This window comes from Polyodon spathula, chromosome 1, assembly GCF_017654505.1.
Source record: "Polyodon spathula isolate WHYD16114869_AA chromosome 1, ASM1765450v1, whole genome shotgun sequence".
In the NCBI taxonomy this organism is placed as follows: Eukaryota; Metazoa; Chordata; class Actinopteri; order Acipenseriformes; family Polyodontidae; genus Polyodon; species Polyodon spathula.
In genome coordinates, this window is record NC_054534.1 from 96,156,203 (window position 1) to 96,181,780 (window position 25,578).

Genomic DNA, 25,578 nt, shown 5'->3' on the forward strand with positions numbered 1-25,578 from the left:
AGAGGTCAGTCTAAGTTCATTCTATAGGTTCTCAGGTTTTACATGTTAGGTGAACTTGAGTATTATGGTGGAAGCCATTCTTCCTTACAGTGACACTACCAAGACAAGCCCAGAGATTGGGTTGAAAAAACACAACTGGGACTCGAATCTTCCATGGACTGACCAATGTCCCAGAGCACAGCAAGCTGATTTCAATTTTTGGCAGAAAAGTGTATAGATTAGCATGCCATCAGCTTGTGTTTCAATGAGGAATAACCCCTTCGACCTCAGGTTGAGGTCAGGGTGAGGGGTTAGGAATTGGGTTAGACCATTTTACATATCAAGTCGATGGGGTCCTATTTTGGCTTGGGATTCAATTATATACACAAAAGAACCACACATACATTTACAGCTGCACAAAACACAAGACATACCATACAATGTAGAAACATAAATGCAAATATACAAAAGCCCAGGTGGACACCATATGTTCTGTTCCAGCATACATAACCACCGCCAAGCAGGAATTTTCTGAAGACTTAAGACAATTATTCCAGAAAGAGCTAGTCCCCAGTGTAATGAAGCACATTCAATTGAAAAGAATTTATTGACCTGGTAATTGCTGCGATGTGATTGGTGCAGCTGCTGATGAAGGTGTATGATCCTCTCTGGACTAGTTAACCTTGGGTTTGGATTGGCACACTTGCTACGAGGCGTGTACACTTCATGTAGGCCACCCCTCTCTTCCACAAAGCAAGCTGGTACCAGCCCCGCCTCTCCCTTCACTTCTGCATGGTACAACCCATGACTGTCTGGAATGCCAGTGACCTGGACTGCTTCCCCAGCACATAGAGGCAGCTGCAATAATAAAAGACACTAAAAACAACCTAAAAAGTGTACAGTGCAGGTCTATATGCCAAACTGCAACTCAATTGTTCACCAAATAATTTTGTGCAACATTTTCACCCAATTTACCTTGGTAAATGCTTTACACATTTTTTTTATCGTCACCTAAACTAATATTTACTGGATTTTTGGCGATTGGTTATCCAGTTTGACTTGATTTGCTGATAAAGAGTTTAGCAATGTAGTGGATGATATAGCTAAGCTGAAACAAGGGAAATCATTTAGATTCAGTATGCATTCTGAGTAACTTGCTTCACCAATCAATCAATTCATCATTGAGAAGTGGCATATTGGCTTTCTCTGGGGCTCTTATCTGGTCAATGATACCCCATTGGCATCTATTACTCTGTTACAAATGAAGTGTTTTCTTTATTTATTGTAATGTAACTGAAGTGGATTAAATCAGCCTCTTTCTACACACACACTTCATGTATTACTTCTTAACCCTAAAAACAGTCAGCACTTTCTCTGATCTTTGTCATAAGCTGCTGAACCTGGAAGTAATCTATATTTTAATTTAACTCTTTTTCTGTGCTGTGTACCGTGACTCTCAAAAGTATTCACCCCCCCTTGGACTTTTCCACATTTTATTGTGTTACAACATGGAATCAAAATTGATTTAATTAGGAATGTTTGCCACTGATCAACACAAAAAAAGTCCATAATGTCAAAGTGAAAAATAAAATCTACAAATTGTTCTAAATTAATTACAAATACAAAACAAAAAATAACTGATTGCATAAGTATTCACCCCTTGAGTCAATATTTGGTAGAGGCACCTTTGGCAGCAATTACAGCCATGAGTCTATTTGGATTTGTCTCTACCAGGTTTGCACATCTGGACACTACAATTTTTAACCCATTCTTCTTTGCAAAATTGCTCAAGCTCCGTCAAGTTGGATGGGGACCTTTGGTGAACAGCAATTTTCAACTCTTTCCACATATTCTCAATTGGACTGAGGTCCGGGCTTTGACTGGGCCACTCCAGGACATTGATCTTTTTGTTTTTAAGCCACTCCAGTGTGGCTTTGGCTGTATGTTTGGGGTCATTGTCCTGCTGGAAGATGAATCTTCTCCCAAGTCCCAGGTCTCTTGCAGGTTTTCCTCCAGGATTTCTCTGTACTTTGCTGCATCCATTTTCCCCTCTATCTTCACAAGCTTTCCAGGCCCTGACGCAGAGAAGCATCCCCATAGCATGATGCTGCCACCACTCTGCTTCACGGTAAGGTTCTCAGGATGATGTGCGGTGTTAGGCTTGTGCCAAACATAGCGCTTAGTGTTGAGGCCAAAAAGCTCTATTTTGGTCTCATCAGACCACAGTATCACCTTCCACTTGGTCTCAGAGTCTCCCACATGCCTTCTGGTAAACTCTAGCTGAGATTTGATGTGAGTTTTTTTCAATAATGGCTCTCTTTTTACCACTATCCCATAAAGGCCAGTTCTGTGAAGCACCCGGGCTATTGTTGCCGTATGCTTAGTGTCTCCCAGCTAAGCCATGGAAGACTGTAACTACTTTAGAGTTGTCATAGGCCTCTTGGTGGCCTCCCTGACTAGTGCCCTTCTCGCCCAGATTATCAGTTTTTGAGGACGGCCAGTTCTAGACAGACAGATTCACAGTTGTGCCATATTTTAACCATTTCTTAATAATGGACTTTACTGTGCTCCGGGGGGTATTCAATGTCTTGGAAATGTTCTTATATCCTACCCCTGATTGGTGCTTTTGAAGAACCTTATTCCGGATTTGCTTTGAGTTCCTTCGTCTTCATGATGTAGTTTTTGTTTGGAAATGTACTAACCAACTGTGGGACCTCCCAGAGACAGGTGCATTCAACCTGAAATCATGTGATACACCTTAATTGCACACAGGTGGACTCCATTTAACTAATTATATGACTTGTAAAGACAACTGGTTGCACCAGAGTTTATTTAGGTGTGTCATAGCAAAGGGGGTGAATACTTATGCAATCAATTATTTTCTCTTTTATATTTGTAATTAATTTAGAACAATTTGTAGATTTTATTTTTCACTTTGACATTATTGCCTTTTTTTGTGTTGATCAGTGGCAAAAACTCCTAATTAAATCCACTCTGATTCCATGTTGTAACACAATAAAATGTGGAAAAGTCCAAGGGGGGTGAATACTTTTGAGAGCCACTGTACATTGCATTCAAGCACTGTATTATCCTGGCTGCAGGCTCCAAAAAAACATGTATGGCTATTTCAGATTCAGCAGAAGAGTGTGAGCTATAATGTATCAGTTTAGCTTTAAAAGCTTAGCGGCAGTCAAAATATGCATAACCCTGATATCCTGCACATATACACTGTGCACACGAAACGGCTTGTATATATGATTTACTGTAGTTTATGATTTATGAGTTTGAAGTTAGGAATTAATAGATTTTTAACCCTCAGTGTTTTTCAGGGGTAACCTTTAGTAATATACACACAAGATGAAAGTCTTACAGTTGGCAGCACTGTCCTTGGCATGTCGGGGCAAGGGGTAAAATCAGTCTTGGCTACACAGGATCTGTAATTCAGAGACCCTTCCAGGTCTGGAAGGCTCCCCCTGCCACTGGAGAGGGAACTCTGCAGAAAACCTGAAACAAATAGGCATTAGTTGAGCCGGTAATCAAGAGAGCATTGTAGTATTAGAGCTAACTTTCATTTTTATCTTTTTATTCTAACATAAAAAATACAGCAATGGAATAGCTTTCAACATTCCACCAGTGAGTATATATTTCAGTATGAGCGTATGGGATCTGCTCATTGTTGTTGCAAATATTATTACTGCTGCTTCAGTCTGTATGTTCTTACTTAAATACACACAGCTCTCTGGTTGCTGAACGCCCTTGTTTCATCTCAAAAACAATTACAGAACAAATTTACATGCTGATGTTTGTTCTTACTTACATTAAATAAAACTTGTATTTATATAGTGTAGCATTCACATACAGTATGCTGCCATATGCACAAAGCATTTAACTTTTTTAAAAAACATATAATTGTGGCCAGGAATATGTTCTGAAAATAATCACAAGTGCACGATGTATGTTTTTTTGTTACTATTCATCATTTCCAAAAACTTCAGTTCGATAATTATTATAATTAATCAAAGCCCAAAGCGTACCCTGGCTCAGATTGTCGCTAGCACTTTAATTGAACGTGAGCCCCCTTTCCCATTTAGCCTCTTTGAAAATGTATTTTCTCACCTTCTTTTTCATTCATCTTTTCATTGACCCATACATCTTCATAAAAGTCCTAAACAAATTACAGTAAAAAAAACACATCAAACTTAGTCCGTTTATATACAATCTGTTTATGCTTTGAAGCTTTTGTTAGAGTGGGTTGGAAATAGGCTTCAAAACGTTTAAATGAATCCTGCCTATTGTACAATAATTTAAATTATGGGTATTTGTTTTATTTTTATTTTTCACCAAGAACGCAATTCCACTTCCACTTATGAACTACTATATACATTGTTGGACACTGGAGACATTCACTGCTTTTAATTCCATCATGAAACTAACAGATAGGTGAAATTTAAATCTATAGTTATTACTGGATATTAATGAAGTGTTTGTGATAAAAAGCACAATTTGCTGTGCACATTAGGATCATTCGTTCTTTACCTGACCGCCATGTGCAGCACTAAAATCCCTGGAGTACTCAAACAGTGCGGTGTCATTCACCAGGTCCTCAGCCTCTTCAATCAGACTGAGGTCAATCACGCCATGCCTACGGAGCATCCTGACCATCTGAATGATCAGGCTGTTCCTGTCATGACATTTCTGCACTATGCACGCCAGCTTGGCCTACAGAAAACAAACAGGGTCAGAAATAAAGACAAATTGGCATACAAATACTTCTTAAAAATGACCTTATCCTGCCCCTAACTACTGTGTCTATCAGCACTCTTCAATACTTCTGGCTGATCATCTCCTTATTTATTCCCTCAGTCCTTTCACCCTACTGAAGGTGGAATCCAGATCCTATTTTGTAGCAAAACTTGTTTTTGCTTCAAGGCTAGTTTTCTCACTTATACAATCATTGACTGCTGTACAAGACTTCTGCAGTAACTTTGTTTACGTTGTGGGATGCTTGCTGAGCATCCCACAACTAATCCTGCAAATGGATGCCAATGTATGTATCTGTGATGCAGTAAACCTGACAGACAGGGAAGCAGACAAAATGTACACAGATTCACCATAGGGATTTTAGCCCTCCTTGATACATTTCACGTTCGAGTTAATGGTGCTAATGAAAACCTTGTTAAAAAAAAAGTAACTATTATACAGAACTACTCTTTAATCTGTAGCATCTAAATGCTTCAAACCCCTTTTTTTTTAAAGGGTTCCTGTTTCTCACAAGCTTACCTTTAAAAGGGCCATATCTAATCCCGCTTCTGTTTTCTTCCTTTCAAGCTCATCAAACTGAGAATAACAAAACCAACATTATTCTTAATTGTCTAATGTCAAGGTAAAAAAAAATTGTGACGATGAAATGATCTTCTCCTCATTCCATTTGACAAGGGGGAGGACAACGATACTTACAGAAGTTACGTTTGTGATAAGGAACAATTGATTTCTAAATGCTTCAAACAAATAGATTTTGTTTCCAACCCTGTTCATGACACTGTGACCTTTGAGACCCATGTTGCTCTATTTTTCATTTAGTAAAATATGCTGCCTATATACTGTATAATTACAGGGTTACTGACCAATCTTACACAACAAGGACAGTGTATAATCATGAACACAAGGGCCAGTGTTAATGTGTTACCTGGGTTTTCATTGCATCGTATCTAGACTTCAGACCCTTGACCGCACTGCTCCATTCTTCCATATCACTGAGCTTGTCTTTCAGAGCATAATTCTCTGCTCTCAAATCATTTTCAATAGAAGACTGACATACAAACACAAAAAAACATCGGTCTGTTAATTATGTTGCAAACACTCTTTACATAACAAACAATAAAAATGACCATTCAAGCAGAAAAAGGCATTTCAATCTGCTACACAATTAAAAACAAAAAGTTGTCAGCAAGTAAGCTCATGGGGCCGCCAGCCCCAATACCACAATTAAAGGAAAACCACAATGGGTGTAAGTTGTTGATTATGTTTCCTCTTTTCTCACCTTTACACTAAGTTGTGTCTTTAGTTGTACCAGTTTGTCCTGTCTGCCTGCCTGGTCTTTGAGCTGGGATTTTAATGTTAAAATGTGTTGTTCATGTGCCAAGGCATCTATCTGTAGATTCTCCAGTTCTTGGATCCTCTTTGTCAATTTGCTTATCTGAAATGTATTTTCACCACCATTATTAGAAGCAGTAATTAATAGATGTTGTACTGTGCTATTTGTATCACTAACTCCTTATTCACCATGTTAACTGCCTTATATAGTTTCCATGTTATGGATTACCAACCACTTAGGTAATTCCATATTGGAGTTTTTAAACTACAGTTTTACAGTCTACTACTGAATTAGACAATATTTTCTGATTTTGAAAACAATGCATGTACACAATACAATATAAATAAGGTGAATTACATTTCCCAAACATCAAACCACCAACTGTAACACTAAATAACTACTGATAACCACTTTTATTAACAGCAGTCTGTGACCATTATGTCATGAAAGCATAGATTATGTAAACACGTATATGGTAGCACATGCATAAACATTGAGACTCATGTTACAAAAGAAACATGATAACCCGATGCTAGTTCAAATTTGTAGTGTCCCCCTCACCCCCACCCAAGTGCTGGATTATTCTTACAGCCTTAAGAGATCACTGGGCTTTTGTAGTTGTTGTACCTATTTACATATTAAGGTCTCATACAGGACCTGTTTGAGACCATGGTAATGAATTACATTTGCATTCAATATTAGGCCAGAAGGTAGATGTTCCAATGTGAGATGTTTACCACACTAAAATAAATCTACTCTACAGCACCAGCAAAAATATAATTTTTCCAAGTAGTAATAAATGTTTGTACTCCAAGTCTATTGCATATGAAGTGAAAAAAAGATCACATGTTTATAATGGAAGTATATTTAGTCTTCACTACTTGCTTCAATAATTCACTCAGATAGTTCAGATAGTCTCTTTTTTTATTAAGTTTTAATACCTTATCTCTTTGTTCAACATTGTCATTTTTCATAATTTCTGAATCTTTTGAAGTTTCCCTCATTCTCTTAACTTCATTCACTGCCTGGGACAATTTTTTCACAGCATCCTCCCGTTTCGACTCTGCAAAACCCAGGTCTTTGTACCATTTCTGTGCCTAAAAGACATAATAGAAAAGCTTCTTGTTAAGTTTTATTTCTCTCATCTAATACTCCCCAATATTTACCATTTGTCCTGTACAAGCATACCTCAGCTTTTGTTTTTTCTAACTCCTCCCGGGACTCCCTCAGTTTTGTTTCTGTTCTTTCAAGCTGCTTTTTCAAGTCAATGTCTTCTTCAGTCATTCCAGGCTGCGCCTGTTAAAATGGAAATGTTAAGCCATGTGACGGCTAACCTACATTATGTTGCAGAAACACAAGCTGTCATCTTCAACAAAGCCAACAGAAACAACTGGATCTTATTATTTTACAGCTATGGCTATGTCATTTCTGAATTGGTGTGACATATTCACAATGATAACCTATTTTTACACTGTGCTGTACTGCTATCGTACTGTATGGCAGTGAGTTTCAACATGAACTAAAAATATTTAAAAAATAGAAAACTGTGTGGGGCTGTAGCCTTAAACACAATGGTATTTTCAAGATAATTGCTGTGTAAGCAGAAACTTTTTTTGGTCATCCACATGATGACCAGTTATTCTCCACAGCAAATAAGAAAGTGCAGTAGAGTCACATAAAAGACTGTCCAATTAAGAGACTAATGCACAAGCGAATAAATAGAGTGATCTAATATCACAAAATAACTGTTACTGACAAACACATTTCAATCCAGTCAAGGCTCTCATTACCTGGATAGTATTTTCCAGATTCACGGTTTTGTATGACATCACCATCCACTTTTGTTTGTGTGCGACATCACCATCCACTTCATTCCTGGGTGACTGAAAGTCCTCTTTCTGCAGTGCACTTTCTGATTCTGATAATCTTTCATTGTCCTCTGTCATATGGGAAGGGGCGTCCACATATTCTCTTTGCTCTTTTTGGTTATCTGCTAGTAAACTACTCATTGCAACCTGACATGCTTTATCTACTTTCACCTTTTTATTACTTTGCTCTGTAGATTTATTTTCGAATTTATTTACTTTTTGAAGCAGTATTTCTTTTTCTCTGTGTGCTTGTTCCAGATTTATCTTCACCTCTGCCGCTTGGTTCAATTCTAGGTTGTGGATTCGGTCCAACAACAGCTCATTGTCTCTCATTAATCTGTCAGCTTCATCCTTCAGTCCTCTTACAGACTCATCCATATTTATTTTTTTGCAGTCATCCAAAACTAAAACTCTTTCTCTCAGTTCTCTATTTTTGGCACTGATGCTTTCATCACTCTGAATGAGGCCCATTTGTCTTTCCAAATCTCTTTTCTGTTCTTGTAGGCAACTGACTGTCTGCATTCCTCTCTCATTTTCCACTTGCAGATCTAAAAGTTTTTGAGAACATATTTCTTTCTCGTCTTTAAGCTGCAGAACTTCCTGCTCAGTCATCTTATTGGCTTCTACCAGTTCAGATATTTTCTGGAGACAGTGCTCTTTCTCACATTGGAGCTCAGATAGTACCTTGAAGCTTTTTTCCAACTCTTCTCTCTGTTCGGAGAGCTTCTGAACACAATTCTCATTCTCTTCACTGAGGGTGTTAATTTTTTGTGAAATTTCACAGTTCTCCTCTTTCAGACAAACAATTTCCCCATAACTTTCTTTCAGGGCGTTTTCAAGCTCAGCAATCAGACTGGAGCTCTCTTCAACCTTTTTTTGCAATGCGGAAATTGTGTCGATGCACTGTTTATTCTCAACCACTAGCTTAGAAATGTTCTGAAGATGCTGGCCGTTTTCATCTTGCAAACAGACGACTGCTCCAGAGCTTTTTTTTAGCTCTTTCTTTAATTCAACAATCTGAGAGCTCTCTTCCACCTTTTTCTGTAACCCTAAAATTGTGTGACAACACTGTTTTTTCTCATCTTCCAGCATGCAAAGTTTCTTCAATTGCTGAGTGTTCTCTGCTAGAAGATGAGTTTGCTCCTCATGGTTTTCTTTTAGCTCTTTCTGTAGGTTAGCAATCACCTCAGAACTCTCTCCCATCTTTTCCTGTAGTCCTGAAATTGTGAAATCGCACTGTTTTTTGTCCTCCATCAGATTTGAAACGTTCTGTTGATACCAGCCCTTCTCTACTTGCAGATGAGTAACCTCCACAGAGCTTTCCTGCAGCCCATTCTTTAGGTTAACATGTTTGTTTTCGACCACAAGCTTTGAAATGATCTGCTGCTGCTTATTATTCTCTTCTTGTAGATGGATGATCTCTCCCAGGGGTTCTTCTAGGGATTTATTTAGATCTACAATCACATCAGAACCCTCTTCTGTATTTTCCTGTAGCTCTGCAAATTTGGGGCCACAATGTTTTTTCTCCTCCTCTAGCTTGGAAAGCTTCTGCTGATTCTGTAGGCTCTGTTCTTGCACATAAACACTTTCTCCACAGGCTTCTTTGAGCTCAGAAATCACCTTCATACTCTCTTCCTCTTTTGAAATAGAATAGGAACACTGGTTTTTCTCCTCTACCATCTTGGAAATGGTCTGCTGGTAATGACTGATCTCTTCCTGCGGATGAATAATCACACCAGAGCCTTCTTTCAGCTCTTTCTGTAGATCTATAATCACCTTCGTACTCTCCTCCACTTTTTCTTGTAGCTCTGAAATTGAGTCAGAGCACTGTTTTTTATCACCCTCTAGAGTGGAAAGGTTCTGTTGATGTTGAATACTCTCACTTTTCAAGCAAAGAATCTCTTCAGAGCTTTCTTTTAGCTCTTTCGACTGACCAACAATCACCTTGGAACTCAGCTGATGCTGTGCATTCTCTACTTGCAGCCGAGTAATCTCCACTGAGCTTTCCTGTAGGGCAACAATCACCTTAGCCTTCTCTTCCACATTTTCTTGTAGCTTTGAAATTAAGAAGGAGCTCTGCTCTTTCTCATCCTCTAGTCTGGGAAGATATTGCTGAACGTTCTCCTCATGCATTTTAACCGCCTGGCTCTGAAGATTTGCTTCTAGTTTCGCAATCTGATTAAGAAGCTCTTCATTCTGTCGCCCCAGAACTTTGTTTTCCTGTCTCCAGTTATTTTTAGTTGTCTCCAATTTTAAATCGCTTTCCCCTTTTACAGCTTCCAGCTCCTGGGAAAACAACTGAACTTGATGCTCAGCCAACCTCAGATTTGCTTCTAGTTTGGCATTCTCCTCAGATGCTTTTTGTATCAGACTGTCTTTACTGCGTAAGCTGTTTTCCAAGTCTGTCTTCTCATTTTGCAGACACTGCACTTCAGATTCAAGGTTCAGAATAATTTCTTTGAGGGATTCTATATTTGTTTTCGATTCTATATTCAGTGTTGGAGGCTCTGTACTTGGTGTTGAAGACTTTAGTGTCATAAAACTATGAGACTCATGAACACAGTCGCTGGTGATGTGATTGTTGTCCATATTGTTACAATCAACATCTATTGTTTTTGTGACTAGGGAAATTAAGTCTGACTTGGTATTCTGAATTTTGTGGCTTACAAGCTCCACTAGGTCAGGTTGTGGTTGGATCACTGTAGTGTCCTTCTGGGCGGAGGGAGGTATGTCTTTATTTTCGTTTTCCTGGACTCCTTGGGTAGAATTATTCATCCAGAATGTTTTACTGTCTTGCACTGGAGATGATCCAAGTAACATTGACAGTTTTGTTTGAATGTCTGGCCTCTGGAGGTACAGACTGACCTGTAACAATAGTAGAAAAAGTAGTAAATAGTAAAAAATAAAATTACAACATACTGAACATGTTGACTATATCTTTATTTTCATTACCTGCTCTACTGGAATAATGGTTTATATTTCTGTCCTTGGTAACACTTGAAAATGTTCATGATTATTTCAGGTGTATTAAGGGGAATGTTACGAAGTCACGAAAACTATGTCACGAACTCATGCTTGTGACTTTTGAATTCAATAGGAATTTGATTTGAAATCAGTAGGAAATCATGTGTTAGTTACATTGGAATTACAGACACTTACCCTGTCCTTTTTAAAAGTAAACATTTTTCCAAATGTAATGAATTCATACTATATAATATTTAAACAGCGTCCCACAGGTTTTTTTTTTTTTTTTTTGTGATTAATGATTTTGTGATTATGAAAGTTTGTTGGAGTGGCAAAGTTTTTACTGCGTTGTTCTGGAACAGTATTTTTTTCATTTTCTTTTCTCTATTGCCTTGGTGATCTTTTGTGTAAGTTCAACCTGAAGGCAAAGCATAAAGTGATTTAGGTACTTGCCTGCTCTAAATCCCCACAACGGACAGCTTGCATGACATCTGCAAAGACACACGAGGTGTTTTCCAAGAATGGGATAAGAGTCGGCTCCAGCAAACCCGCACAGGCACATACGTCTGTGTTTCCATATTGTGGAACCAATCCTGTAGCGAAATTGAACAAAAAAAGCAAGGTTGGAAATCTTTTTATTAAATAATTTTAATACAACACATTCCATCACAGGCATGCTTAAATATTATCCTGATAGCCTGTAACATGCTTTTAGTGTTCTGAACGCCTATTGATTTTGGCGATGACAGGCTGGATGTGGTTGTACATTTATGCAAATCACTCTCATTATAACAGACACAGATATGTTTGGATTGTTCTGACTACGGGACTATCTGTGGTAGACAGAAAACAGGAAGCTCAATCAGGAAGCTTATGATCAATTTCTAAACAATAATTCAAAAGTAGTGCAGATAAAGACCAGCAACGAAAATATTTTGAGTGTGATTCCATATGAACTTCCAACCTGACCACAGCCACAGTTTTTATTTATCTTTTTTCACCTACAGTAATTTAATTGGAATACAGAACAAAATGAAACATTAATAATTTTCATCACATTTCTATCAGCAACTAATCAAGAGACGTAGGAGCCTGTTTCAAACGAGTGATGCCATTATAAGTTTGCACTGTACAAAAACTGCATATTCTATGCAATATTAGAGTATCAGACAAAATAATGTGCATACTAAGTGTAACAATAGTAGACTTTCAACATATCCTACTTGCAATGGTAACTGCTTCCTTGATGCACTGTAGCAATGAAGGGGTCTGAATTGCTTTGTTGCGAGATGGATCCAGTACAGCCTCCCACTTCAACTGGAGCAGCTCCTCTTTGAAAATGATGTCCTCAGTCTGTGAGAAAACAACAGTATTATTTTAACGTTTACCCATTAAATTTCTTAAACTAATCTGAATGCTGAATTTAAATGAAGAAGATTTTTTTTTTTACTAGAATACTGTCAATCATACCTGCTTAACTATTCAAAATAAAGATTCAAATGTATTTGTATTTAATTTTAAAATGTTGCTACCAGTTAGACTCATGTGATTTTCAGGAGCTGGGTAAAGTTTCCTATAAAACACATACTGTACAGCTCTTTTCAACAATTCAATACAAGTTACAACTTAATTGTGTCACAGCAAAGTGCTTCAATACCACATCCCAGTTTGCCAAATGCATATGTAATCCTTTTAAAGGTATTTTCCTTTCTAGAAAGGTATACATACAGTATAATAAATTAAATAGTAACATCATCATACATTTAAAAATAGCTCATGAGGCCAGAACCTTGTAAGGATAATAACATACAGTATAAATCAAAAGAACAGTGAATGGACCCTACCTGCAGCTGGGATCGAAGGTGGCTTAGAGTGCTCCTCAGTTCTGTGTATCGGCTTTGTGAATCTTGCTCTTCCTACAGTTGAGGAAGACAAAGAAAAGAAAGTCTTGTAGAAAGAGTAAGCACAGTTTGTGATGTGTGTCTTGTGGTTGAATACAATGCATTCTGCAAGTTATTTTAAGCTGTTTAAAATAGGATATACTATAATATACTGATTTTCTTGCACGCATATTTCATACTTTACTGTTACTGAACCAAGATACAGTTTAAATATTGCAGATATTTCTTTAGGTGTTGAAGTATCGCTGAGGGCATCATACAGTCTTATCCTTTTTGTTTCTGCAGGTAAGGTATTTGATACTATGTCTTTGAGCAATTCACTTTCACTGACTTGTTTTCTGAGTTCTACTCTTGGGTGTTAGCCAGTCATTAGTACATGTTCTATTAAAGCAATGACATTTTTTTTAGGGTAATGTTTTAGTATTTGATCCATTCGGTACATTCAAAAAGATCTTAAGATATATTCTTTTGTTTTCTGAAGGATTAATTTAGGGTTTAGTTGTTGAGAAAAATACTGTACTTGGAGATCTTTGGGATGAGGTAAAAGCTTAAAACCGTACAATGTGTTATTATAGTTCATAAGTTCTTGTCCGCCCCCCCCCCCCCAAAAAAAAAGATGAATGTAGGTAGTTTCCTCACCATGAGCTCTGTGATTGTGTTGTAAAGCCTATTTAGCTGATTAGACTTCAAGAAATCCTAAAGAAAGCAAAAGGGATTTAAAATGTAACATAAGTTGTAATGCTGTGCAGAAACAAGAAGCAAATGTCATACTTTATAATGCAGCACTCAACACGTCAAGAAAAACATGCACTTGTACATACAGTGCAACTGCCTTGTGTCCAATGCATTTAATGCTTCTGTGTTGCCATTTACAATATTATTTAAAGCCATACCAATTCATATACAGTTCTGAACGTCTAAGACAGAACACATTATTCTTGCAAAAGTTATCATTTAAAGAATCTACATCATTACCACACAATGATATTAAACTCAGTCTTTGTCATGTGTTTCATATACAAAATAGAAACACATACAGTACAAAACAGCACACAAGCATGCTGTAGAACAAAACCATTCCAGCCTCCAATAAGTGTAAGTTATTAAAAAGCAGTGTTTTGACCACCATAGCATTGTTGCAGTTTGTAATGCATTAATAGAAGCCCTTTTCTCTGTGTAATAACATTAACATGCTTCCATTATGTTGAACTTTGAACATTATAACCAGTTCAGCTATAAATCTGTGGTATTAAAATATCCCATGACATTGTATTGTATTAACAGACATATAACTAGTAGGTGCTACAAGAAATTTAATTCTAAGCTCCTGTGGAATGAAACTTCAGGTAATGTATTTACAATATTGTACTATGCAAGTGTTACATAAACCACAAAATTAGTAAAAAAAATATTTTTCAGATTACACTTACGTTTTCACTTTGTTTTACTTGCTATCTAACATGCAGTAATATCAAGGGCATTTCATTAGTAGAAAGCCTTTATAAAGTTCAATAATAGTACATGTAGAGTATACCAACAAATTCCTGGTAACCAAATGTGTGAATTATCAAATTGTGAAATAATGAGACTGTACTTTATATTACTTCAAAATCAAAAAGGCATATGTGATTCCTACGTACTAAAATTGGGGCAAATGCTTGGAATTCAAAACGGTCTAGCCAGATTCAAGAGCCCAATGTTGGTTCAATGCTTTACAGACATTAATAGTACACCAGAACTGAAATGAAAACTGTCAGATAAAATACTGCAGTTTTAAAGTAAACAATTACATACAATGCTACACTGTCGCATCATATTATCACTGACAACAGTGAATGTTAGGATCTTTATAGAACAACACTGCTGCAGTAATGCTGCTTAAAGGTAAACTGAACTGTGCGGTGCCATAAGAATATGGAAACACAGACCAATGTAAATATTCCATTTAATATAATATTTCAGCATCAGTTGAATGTTAAGCCTTTCTTCTAAATATAGTAAATCAATGTACTGTATTTTAATTTTTTTTGCAAAACTGAAATAAAGGCTGGGATGGAACATTACAGTACTTTAAACTTCAAAACTCTTGCTGCTTGTTACCTGCACCGCCTCACATAGTTTTCTAAGAAACAAGTCCCTCAGTTTCTCAAGCTCCAGAACTCTGGCTGCGTACTGGTAGCATGTTCTGTCAAAGCTAAGTTGCAGCTCCTCATGCTCGCTAATGACTTGTTGGTACTCATGCTGGATTGCATCCTTTTCACTTTGCACCTGTTGCTTCTCCTCCTCAGCAGCCTCTACCTGTTGCTCTAAGAGACGTATTGTCTCCAGGAGATGCACCAAGTCTTTAGTCAGTCCTTCGTTTATTCTCTGGGTATCTGTACAGCTGCTGGGATTCTGTTCCACAGCTGCTTTTACAATTGAGATCTCCTTCCCACTGAAACACTTTCTCAAAGACTCTTCAGTACCACTTTGATTATGAATATTTACATTTTTTACAACCTGAAAAAAAGAATTTCATCAAACTAGCGCCAACATATTAGCACACCTACAGGGTACTTGCTGTATTTGTTAATTAAGATTTTTGTGAGAGTAGAGGATGAAGAAAATTCATCCAGCATGTTAGAAACAAACATCCTCCAGTCTAGGCTGTAAAATGTATAGCTATCAGTAGCATGGAAAAGATCACCATGAACTACATCCACCTTATCTGCAGTATATGTAGAACTGGCATATGTATGAACAAGAGGAAACATTCTCTAAATTATCCACAAACTTGTGGAAAATAATGAAAAAATAAAAATAAAAAACTTACCTTACAAAAATGTTAAATGATATATTCAGTTTTATGACAATAAATTCTTACCTTTTGTGGCATTCCAAGTCCTTTTAGCTGAATCTCTTTTTCCTTCAGTTCACATTCACCCTAGAAAAAATAGGCAGGTACATCAATATAATTTAAACACCAACTTAAAACTACAAGTTTTACTTTATCTATAAAGCCTTGACCTACTATACACTGTACTGTTACAGTATACTTACAGTATTTAAGATGTATACCTTTGTAAAATGTATGCTATCGTGTATGTTCTGTGTAAGCAATGTAGGGATGTGCAACATCTGATATACTATATATAGTATCTATGAATGATATATATATATAATATATATTGATCGATATTATATATATATATATATATATTATATATATATATATATATATATATATATACACACACTTCATTTCTGTGCCATAGTTCAAAACTACATTGATCATGTTTGAAATGACACTCACCACAGCATCATTACCAACAGTGTCAAGTTCTTCCTGTTTTCCAGGCTGCTGTTTCACCTGCTGAGCACCTTCCCCTCTAGAGAGCCGGTCTTCTTCCACCTCAGACAGTTTTCTTTTCAGCAGCTCATTCTCATCCTGCAGCTCCTCCACCTCCTCCAGAAGGCTGCTCTCAGACAGCTTCAGTTCATGAATGCGAGACCGGAAGTCCTCCAGCTTCCTGGACAGAAACTCCTCGTTCTCCTCAGCCTGCTGCAGCCTGTCACGCAGCTCCCTCTTTTCTCTGTGGCTCACCTCCTCCCTTTCCAGCAAACTGTTCATTTCATCCTGGAGGCTGTGGATATGGGTTTTAATCCTGCCTTCACCTTCTTTGTGGAAGGAGGCCATCTCTCCATCAAACTCTATGGATCCCTGGGTTTTCCTATAGTCTGCATCGTCCAAAGTGTGCCTCTCCAGCTGGGCCCTGAGGAGAGCCACAGTGGCGCTGAGGTCGATCATGTCTTTCTCCAGCCTGAAGACCTGGCTTTGAAGGCACTGCTCCCTTTCTTTTAGCAGCATCATCTTGTGCTGCATCTTCTGTTTGTAGTGCTCAAAATACTCAGACTGTTTCTTCATCTCGTCTTCCTTCATTTTTATCTTGTCCTGTAGCCGGTGCTGCTTTTCCTTCATGGCCCTGTCTGATTTTTCCTTTTCTGCTGCCTGTAAAAACAAATACCATAAAATATCCACTTTCTGCTACATGAAGAAATGTGTTGTAATTGTCAGGTGTATAACAGGTAATGTGACTGCTGTTAAGGATTATCTGTGCACTGCAGGTGACAAAAGGTAATGTAAAAAATATGCTTGAAAACACCACTTGCCCAGGAGAATTAATCCTTTTGTACAAAGGTAAGAATGTTTGCCAGGTAGAATAGAACAAAGGCAAGAGACATTGGGCAATTCCAGGCTGCCTTGTTCTGTAGATATATAGAAGAGTCTTTAGTGATAGCACATCAGACATCGATCTCTAATGCTACACAGTTTAGTACTACAGTCGTCAAAAGAATATCTTAGTTGTGGTATTAGAACACCAGTAAAGGGACAAAGAAAAGCAGAAGACACAGGTTAAATATGTAATGTTTTTTTTTTTTTTTTTTTTTTTTTTTTTGGACTAGTTTAAACATCAAAAAATTATGGAGAGGTCCAATGGTTATTCCAAATGACTCTGTCAATGTACAACGATGAACAATAGTTAATCTTAAAAATATTCAGTGCAGTCTGACTGTGTGTGTGTACGTATGTGATCTGAATAAACAAAGCTTTAAAACGGTATGCCACTAACACAGTTTGTTAAACTATGTTAATGAAATCCCTGAGAATGAGCAAGCCTTTACCATTGCTCTTATTTCCTCACGCAGATGATGAAGTCTCTGTTCCTGCCGAAGTCTGGTGAGAATGGGTAGCTGTGCCTTTGTCCTGAGGTCATCTATCTTAACCAGGAAGTTCTTCTCAGATGCTTCTAGTTCTTTTATTCTGATGAGTGAATCCAGAGATGAATTAGTTCCTATTTTTTTAAGCAGAAAAGCAGAATCCAGGGTCTCTTAAATACACTCAAGTTGTTTATTTTTCATTTTTCAATTTTGGAAATTAAAGATGGAATTTTGCTCCTTGAAAAAAAAATAGGAGTTTTTTACAGACTCCATCTAAATTGGTGCAAAGAATGAGATTAACTACATACGCACAGTGCTACGACCGTTTGCCAATACATACAAATCAGTCTTCCAAACATGTTTATATAATGAACAGTACACAAACTGGTCTCTCGTTTTGAATACTTTCTGACTTTGCACACATGTGGACTCTAACTAGGTCAGGATATCTAAGCTTTTTCTTATTTAAAAAAAAAAAAAAAAAAAGGCATCTGGACCCATTATCAATACCTGAAGCATGCATACAAACAATTGTTGCTGGGAAATGGCAGGAATAAAAATACACCCTCCCCTATTGTCAATCATATAAAGAAATGAAAAAGAAACAAGACTCATGCTTGTTTACCTGTTTCTAAGGGCTGCCTCTGATTCTGTGAAACTGCTAACACTGTCTTGGAGACTGCGCTCCAGATCCTTTACCCGCTGACTGAGGACCTGGAAATCCTGGTGACCCAGCTGGATTTCAGACTGTTGGTTCCTTTCAATCCTCACCTCTTCCATGTCCTGGAAAGACCAGGAAGTGTCGATCTTAACACTGACATTCAAAACATCAGCTCCTTCAGGCCCGGGCGCAGCAAACTGATAACTAAACTCCTTCTGCTCAACTGAAGTCTCCATAAGTTAAATTTTACTAAAGAAACTGTTTTACTGTATATTACCTGCATACATGCCATGCTATTTTACAGTACAGTATGTGAGCTGTTTATCTATTAAGTCCCAGGGTAGACAGTACGGCTCCCCTTTGTTTACTGAATATGCATCTATTATTGATAGCAGAAAACAGACAGTTGTCTGTTACTGGGTGTACAGCCATGCAGTATGAATGAGATTCTCGGGTTACTGTTTCCTCTATAGATAAGACTGCTTATTAATTCCTTACATATAGTACACATTTTCCTAAGAATGTTTACTGCCTTGCTTCATGGAGCTTAATGTGACTTGTTGGAGGGGTTATAACTAACAAAAAAAAACTATAAATCTTACATGTTGTACACTTTCAAATAGCACATGTGCAATTTTAAATCTAAGGCAAATATGTTTAAGCAAATGCATATTTTCATGTATTTTTTAGAATTTAATTGATACTTTGCCCTCATCATAAGCCACCCAGTTGCTTCTCCAAAATGAGGAACATCCTTTGCAAACAGTGACATGTTTGGACCCTGTAAACACTGCTGAGTTGAAATGACCTCAGAAGTGAAAAAGTCTAAAATGACTTTGTAGTAAGCCTTGCAAACTTTCTTTAAACTAGCATGGTAGCAAATACCATTTTCTAAAACGCAAACACGTTTGCTATAACATGTGCTTCTTTCAAAACTGCACAAAATTGTGTGCCTTTGAATTCAACATATTTAGAGCATATCCATAACTTTAAAACACTCAATAATAAGACGACTAATGTACTTGGTCTACATTATTATGCCATATACATGCCTAGTTATGTTTCACTTGCTGTTTCAATCAAATGGTGTTTAATATCTTTCAGCAGGAACCATGATAATAAACCATGATATATGCTTCTATTGAGAATGAAACAACAGTACCAATGTGTGACAGGGAGATCCTGCCGCTGGTTCTTGGGTGCATGTGTGCCTTTATGGAAGCAGCTGGGACGCACAACAGGAGACGCGTTGCTGGGGAAGAAATTGGGCAGGTAGGCTCATCTGGCGCTGAGCTGATTGGGAGGTCCAGATTGGTTGGGATTCATGCCCGGGGAGGCTCCACTGAGCTCAAAAAGAATCTGTGCAACAGCTCAAGGCTACTGCACTGCCATTGCTACACAGACAGGTGCTGAGCGAGAGTTGGCGTATGTTTACATCAAGGAGGAAAGCGTCTGCTCAGAGGGATTAACTAAACGAAACCCGTCTACTGCAAGACGGTGATCATGAAGGCATTGCCCAGCCCTTTGGAAAGGCTGTCTGAAACGTGTGAAGGCATTGCCCTTTGGAAAGGCTATTTGAAACTCGTGAGGGCATTGTCCAATGAGGCCTTTGAAGAGGCAGGAGTCTCCGTGAGAAGGCTTGGATTCTGGGAGACCAGAAGTAGGTGTAGGGAAATATAAATCCCAAACAATATAGACAGGGTAGGTTCCTGGAGCGGAACATTCATTTTAGTGGACTAGATCTCGCCATTTGTGTGGCTAACTTTTATTTTTAGCTTAGTTTTCTTTTATTTATTAGATGTGACAGTATGACTACCCATTGCTGGTACCTTTGTGTCAGCACTTGTGTTTATTAAATATGAGCACCTGTGCGTCGTGTCAACACCCAATGCTTTGTGTCTGCCTCAGTATCACTCAGTGACGACCCACACATGTGACTAACCATTATATAATGTCATAAAACAAATCAGCTAACCGCAACACAAAAGACTGTGACCTATTGATTTTTCATAGCGTGTAAAGGTAAATATATCAATATTTGCACATCATAAAAAGTCACATACCTCTTCAAAGTCTCTTATTCTTGACTGCAACATTGCTTCCTGCTCTTGAAGTCTTTTGATATTCATATCTTTAATGCACACCTCCTTTTTCATGTTATTGGACATCTGTTGTTCTTTGGTTATTGTTGCCTCTAACAATATCACAAGCTGAGATTTTTGTGATAGCTGGGTGTCAAGCATTTTATTGCCAAGCTGAAGTGCAGCTTCTGTTTGTTTCAGTATGTACTCCTTTTCTTCTAACAATTCAAACCGTCGCTTCAGCTTTTGATAATTGTCCTCAGAGGCCTCTAGTTCCTTTCTCGTTTTCTTCAGTTGCCCTTCAAGGTTTTGTCTCTCCTTCAGCAAAACATTCTCCCTGCTTTCAAACTCCAACATTAACTGTTTAAGCTCGGCCAATAAGCTTGCCACTTCCTTATCCTTCATGGCACTTAGCTCTTTTAGCTCACTGTTTTTTTCTTTTAGTTGCCACTCATAGTTTGTGTTTTTTAACTCATGTTTGTTAATATCCTCCTTCAGTTGTTTCATTTCAACCCTTGCTTCCTTTTCACTTTGTTCATAGTTGGAGCACTTTACTTTCCACCTGTGAACTTCATCACTAAGCCCACGTTGCTTGGAACCCAACTCCTGGTTGCGGTGGGATAACCTTCTTTGGGTCTCCTCCATTTCCTTAAGTAGATGTTCTTGACTGGCTACCCTGTCCTGGAGCTCTTGCACAGTTTCATCTCTCAAGCTCAACAGCTTCTCCATGCGTGCAATCTTATCTTGCCCATTCTTGGAGTTGCCTTTTTCCAGATCTTCAAGTAGGTCTTGCAGCACCTTGTTTTTCTCGTGAAGTGTTCTTTCTAACTCCTTCTGCTGTCTGAGTTGCTCCTGTAATTCCCTCATCTCCTCGTTGAGGTTATCAAGTTCATCTGTCAGTTTGTCAATGTTTCTGTCTTTCTGGTTAATTTCTATTTCGTACTTAGTTTTCATCTTGGTGAATGTTCCGACCTTGTCTCTTTCAGAATCTACCATTCTGTCAAGCTCCTCTAGAAGTTTCTCTTTTTCCATCACCGCCTCCTGAGGACTTTCTGCCATTTCACTCTGGTTTTCTTCTCGATTTATTTGCTGAAGCACAAGAAACCTTTTGCCCAGTAAGGTTTCATCTTTGTCTTGAAGCTCTTTTCTAAGACTTTTAATTTTACACTTAAGCGTATTCTCCCTTTCTGCAAACTGCTCTCTCTGGTGCTCTTCCAGGATCCCCCAGTCCTTATTGGCTTTTTCTAATTGTATACACTGCTTGTTGAGTTTCGTTTCACTGTAGATCTTCTGTTCTAGTTCACCATTCAACTGGTCAACTTTGGCCTCAAGTAGCCTTTTCGAATCATTTATGTCATTAACATGTTTAACCAGATCACTGTTGGCTGTTTCAAGCCACGATTGCACAATGTCCCTCTCTGTGATTTCACTGGTCAACTTCTCAATCTCCTCATACTCTTCCTCTGAATTTTCACTCTGCTGTTGATGTTCCTCTGCATGACTGTATCTTTCCTGAAGTCTTCTTTCAACATCTTCCTTTTGCTTCACTAGCTGGTCCATTTTGGCACATTGCAGAAGAAGCATTCGTTCCTTCTCACATTTGAGTGCTAACTTTTTCTCCAGTTCATTAATGCTATTGGTCAGATCTTTTTCAGCAATTTCCTTAAGTTTCAAAAGTTCTTCTAAGCTTGTGACTCTTTCTCGCAACTCGCTGAGGTCAACCCCCAGCTCTTCATCACTGCAGCATGAATTTGAGGATTTAAGTTCCTTGACCGAATCTAGCCTACCTTGAACAGCATCACAGTAGAACTGAGATTTGTTTATCACAAGCTCCAATTCCTCAACCTTTTTTCTCAAAACCCTGGATTCTTCTGCCTTTTCTGCAAGAATGCACTCATATTCCTGAACCTTGCTTTCTAAGTCTTTCTGGGTTTCTGGCTCTCTTTTGAACGCTTCGTCCATTTTGATACTGTTAAACAATATATAAAGTATGGGTTCAGCTTTTTGTTTTGGAAATTCTGAAAAGAATTGCAGGTCTGTAGGTGCTGTATTTTCCTTCTGTCCATATTATTTGTCTTGCTTGCTCATTTTGGGCAACACAAAAACAGCCTCTCCACAGGTTTTATTAAATATTTTAAAACTATTCTGAATTGTGTAGTTGTTTGTTTTAATTGTCAATGCCAATGTAATTCAGCACATTTTAAGTTTTTTTGTTAAAAAGTGCAAAAGTGTATCAAAATGTTTTCTTATAAAAAGGTTAAATAACTTCTAATGTATAAAATGTAACGTATGATACAAGTCCATATTTTGTTGATTGGGTGTTCTCTGTTTACTTTCCAATTGACTGCTTCTTGTCGTACTTGAACATGCTTTCCATATTGTACATTCAGCTCATTTTCATGCTCCTCTAGGTCTTTTTAGAACCTGTGGGTGGAAATAGAAAGAAATACAAAGACAAACATGATGAACTATGACTTAAAGCTACTATTAAATTGTCACTGGAGATTAATGACTTTACAATGTAATATGTTTTCTAGCTCCTTAAGATATTATTTTTATATGTCTCCATTTAGTACGTCCTTTTAATTAATAGTATGCAAGTATGCCAAAAAGAAACACATATTATGGCATTCAGCAATACTAAAATTCCAGAATATGGTTCTTAATTCTAAAATACATAATAACTCTACCTGTTCTCTAGAGGTTTTGATGTCTTCATGGCCATAGAATAAAAGCTAAGGAGAAAAATAAAAATAGAAACAAAAACTAAAAATAAGGAGAACAAATTAAAATAAAATGTATCCGGGTGGTAGTGGTGGTGGGGGGAGGAATGAGAAAGATAGTAAGACAGGTGGGTTAAAAAAGCATTCTATGTGTGACAGGTTAGAGCATCAAAAAAATATGAAGCTAAAAGAGTACTTCTGGTTTGCACAGTAGTTTTTAGCTACAAATGTATCTTACCTTTTTATAAATTTTGCAATAATTCGGAATAGCTCTTGCATTTACTCAGATGTTGTGTTTTCTTAGTATTTGATAAGCCTGTGTTAAGGGGCTGTAAGTTCAGCAGCTGCTGCTCAGCTCCAGTTTCATGTCATAGACAAGAGTCAGCACAGTCCAGAGTACAGCAGTGTACTACCAGCAAACAAGCAACAGCCCCTGAACACGGGCTTCGTAAAAAAAAAAAAAAAAAAACACCAAAACACAAAATGGAAATAATTGCAATAAGCAAGAACCACAAATAAGAAATAAATAAATAAAAGTTACTTTCTCTGTAAGAATTCAAACCTATTAATAAAGACCATAACCACAAAAGTGAAGCTTGCCGTCTTCAAATGAGTTAACCAACATGATTATCATTAACATGAACAAGAAGATACCAGGCTAAATGCCAGAATCAAAACAATAATAGTAATATGTACTGTATATTTTTCTTTAAATATTGATATTGGATAAACTAACCAACTGTAATATTAAGCTAGACAAAACAAACCTTAATATACAATACAGAAAACATATTTTACTCTAAATGATGTATTTGTTAAATCCCATAAAATCTCCCAAAGAAAACAAGTTGTTTTTTTTTTTTGTTTTTTTTTATTTGGTCCACAGGGAAAATTAAGTCCAGTCCTCCTTGTAATAATTACCTTTTCTTCTATTTCCTTAATGTGTCTTTTCTGGCTTTCTATCTTATCTTCCAGTTCTCTTATTCTCTGCAAAAGTAAAAAAGAAAACACACATATCTATCAAAAACATTTATTTCTACTAGGTTTAAGTGATTGCTCAAAATTCCTTACTACAATTTCTATATAATACTCAAATTTCCACAACTAGAAACTAAAACTAAACTTGCCTAATATAAAAAAACAACTGACCTGTTTTACATTGCTTCCCAATGCTTACAAAAATGACTGAGCTATTCATGAGAACCCAAACACCACAGTACCCTCCCAGTGTCCCATGTGCAATCCAGTTGCTATAACAACAACAAGCAAAAACAATAGTGAATTATTCTTGCTCTCAGCCAAGACTAAGGAGGATTTACCCCCGTCTTGCAGTGGGATAAGAGGATAGAAGTGCACAAACTATGAGTTCACCAGCTGAATACAAAAACACTGAGCTATTAATAATGCCACCATGCCTTTCCAACACTGCTGACAAACAGAGTCTGACAAGTGCAAAATACACTGTAGTTCAAAAGAAGGTCCTGAATTAATTGGTCTGGTCTGAGGCAAGTACAATACTACAGGCATGGCTTTATATAACACAAACAGTTCAGTATGTACTGCATGTGTCTAGCAACCGCATTTAACATGCACTTTGGAAGTAATTAAACAGTTTGGGACTTAAATGAGAGAATTTAGCAACTTATTTGCACGTCAAGAGAACTGATGTTCTATTAAAATAGCATGGTATCACAATTCATGAGACAAGCTGCAGCTTGCCCTGGTAAGCAGACAACAGATCATGTAAGCCCAATGATAATGTAATGAGTACTCTTATCTTTGTAAGCAATAATCATTAGTACAACATGAGAAAAATTATACTTTATTACAGAGGACTAGGCAACAGTTAAATAGAACAATAAACAAATAAAGTCTTACCAAGAAAAAAAAAAATCATGTGTAAAATCGGTAAATCTATAGATTAACCGGTAAATGTGTAGATTAACCAGCTCAGTGGTCAATCTATAAAATAACTAAGGCGATGGTAGTTAATGCTACAGCATTTAACTTGAAGTCAAAAAAATAAAAAATAAATACAAAAAATGCTGTAAGATTCTGTAAGATCTGTTGCATACTTGGCTAAGTTAACTAATTTATTATTTCTTTTTCTTAAACTCCACCCTTAAGATTGTTTTTATTATTATTATTTAATTAATCTTTCTAAACTTCACTGCATCCCTTCTTGCATCATTATTATCATCACTCTTCTTCTTCTTCTTCCTCATTATTAGTATTCTATAATTTACCATAGGACAAACATTAGGTATGGTAATAATGACATCTCTTCAGCAAAACTCATGCCTTTACTAAGTGTGATTTAGTATTAAGTTTAACTCATTTAGAAAAAAGCATATCCTAATAATACGCAGGTTTTCTATTTCAGTGAGAATCATACGTAGTGTGCTAAGTTATTTTGCCGGCAAAGCGTTATTTTGTTTTGTGAATTGTTGCCAGACAGTGATCGCCTTAGTTATTTTATACATTGACCACACAGCTGGTAAATCTACGCATATATAGGTTAATCTATAGATGTACCTATTTTACAAATGAAACGTAACATATGTTTATATATGTGTGTGTGTGTGTGTGTGTGTGTGTGTGTGTGTGTG

General features: G+C 37.2%; 1 protein-coding gene and 1 long non-coding RNA gene across 2 annotated transcripts in view; both read right to left on the reverse strand.

Moving 5' to 3' along the window:
* Positions 1–21,958, reverse strand: part of LOC121327933 (centromere-associated protein E-like) — a 40,761-nt gene extending 18,803 nt beyond the window's left edge. Inside the window, exons 1-19 of the mRNA XM_041272333.1 lie at positions 20,229–21,958; positions 18,130–18,287; positions 17,469–17,607; positions 16,099–16,794; positions 15,670–15,729; positions 14,907–15,305; positions 12,750–12,821; positions 12,129–12,258; positions 11,359–11,498; positions 7,864–10,806; positions 7,262–7,369; positions 7,015–7,170; positions 6,020–6,175; positions 5,666–5,788; positions 5,260–5,316; positions 4,516–4,698; positions 4,096–4,144; positions 3,350–3,483; positions 592–837 (exon numbers count right to left, since the gene is read on the reverse strand). Coding sequence (XP_041128267.1) covers positions 592–837; positions 3,350–3,483; positions 4,096–4,144; positions 4,516–4,698; positions 5,260–5,316; positions 5,666–5,788; positions 6,020–6,175; positions 7,015–7,170; positions 7,262–7,369; positions 7,864–10,806; positions 11,359–11,498; positions 12,129–12,258; positions 12,750–12,821; positions 14,907–15,305; positions 15,670–15,729; positions 16,099–16,794; positions 17,469–17,607; positions 18,130–18,287; positions 20,229–21,830 — 7,551 coding nt within the window. The 5' untranslated portion in view covers positions 21,831–21,958. The remainder of the gene's footprint in view (positions 1–591; positions 838–3,349; positions 3,484–4,095; positions 4,145–4,515; positions 4,699–5,259; positions 5,317–5,665; positions 5,789–6,019; positions 6,176–7,014; positions 7,171–7,261; positions 7,370–7,863; positions 10,807–11,358; positions 11,499–12,128; positions 12,259–12,749; positions 12,822–14,906; positions 15,306–15,669; positions 15,730–16,098; positions 16,795–17,468; positions 17,608–18,129; positions 18,288–20,228) is intronic.
* Positions 21,959–22,567: 609 nt separating this feature from the next.
* LOC121324735 lies at positions 22,568–23,947 on the reverse strand. Its single transcript, XR_005951262.1, has 3 exons — positions 23,891–23,947; positions 22,937–22,981; positions 22,568–22,670 (listed from the first exon to the last, which is right to left on the reverse strand). It is a non-coding gene; the product is annotated as an uncharacterized LOC121324735 (long non-coding RNA).
* Between the last annotated feature and the right edge of the window lie 1,631 nt (positions 23,948–25,578).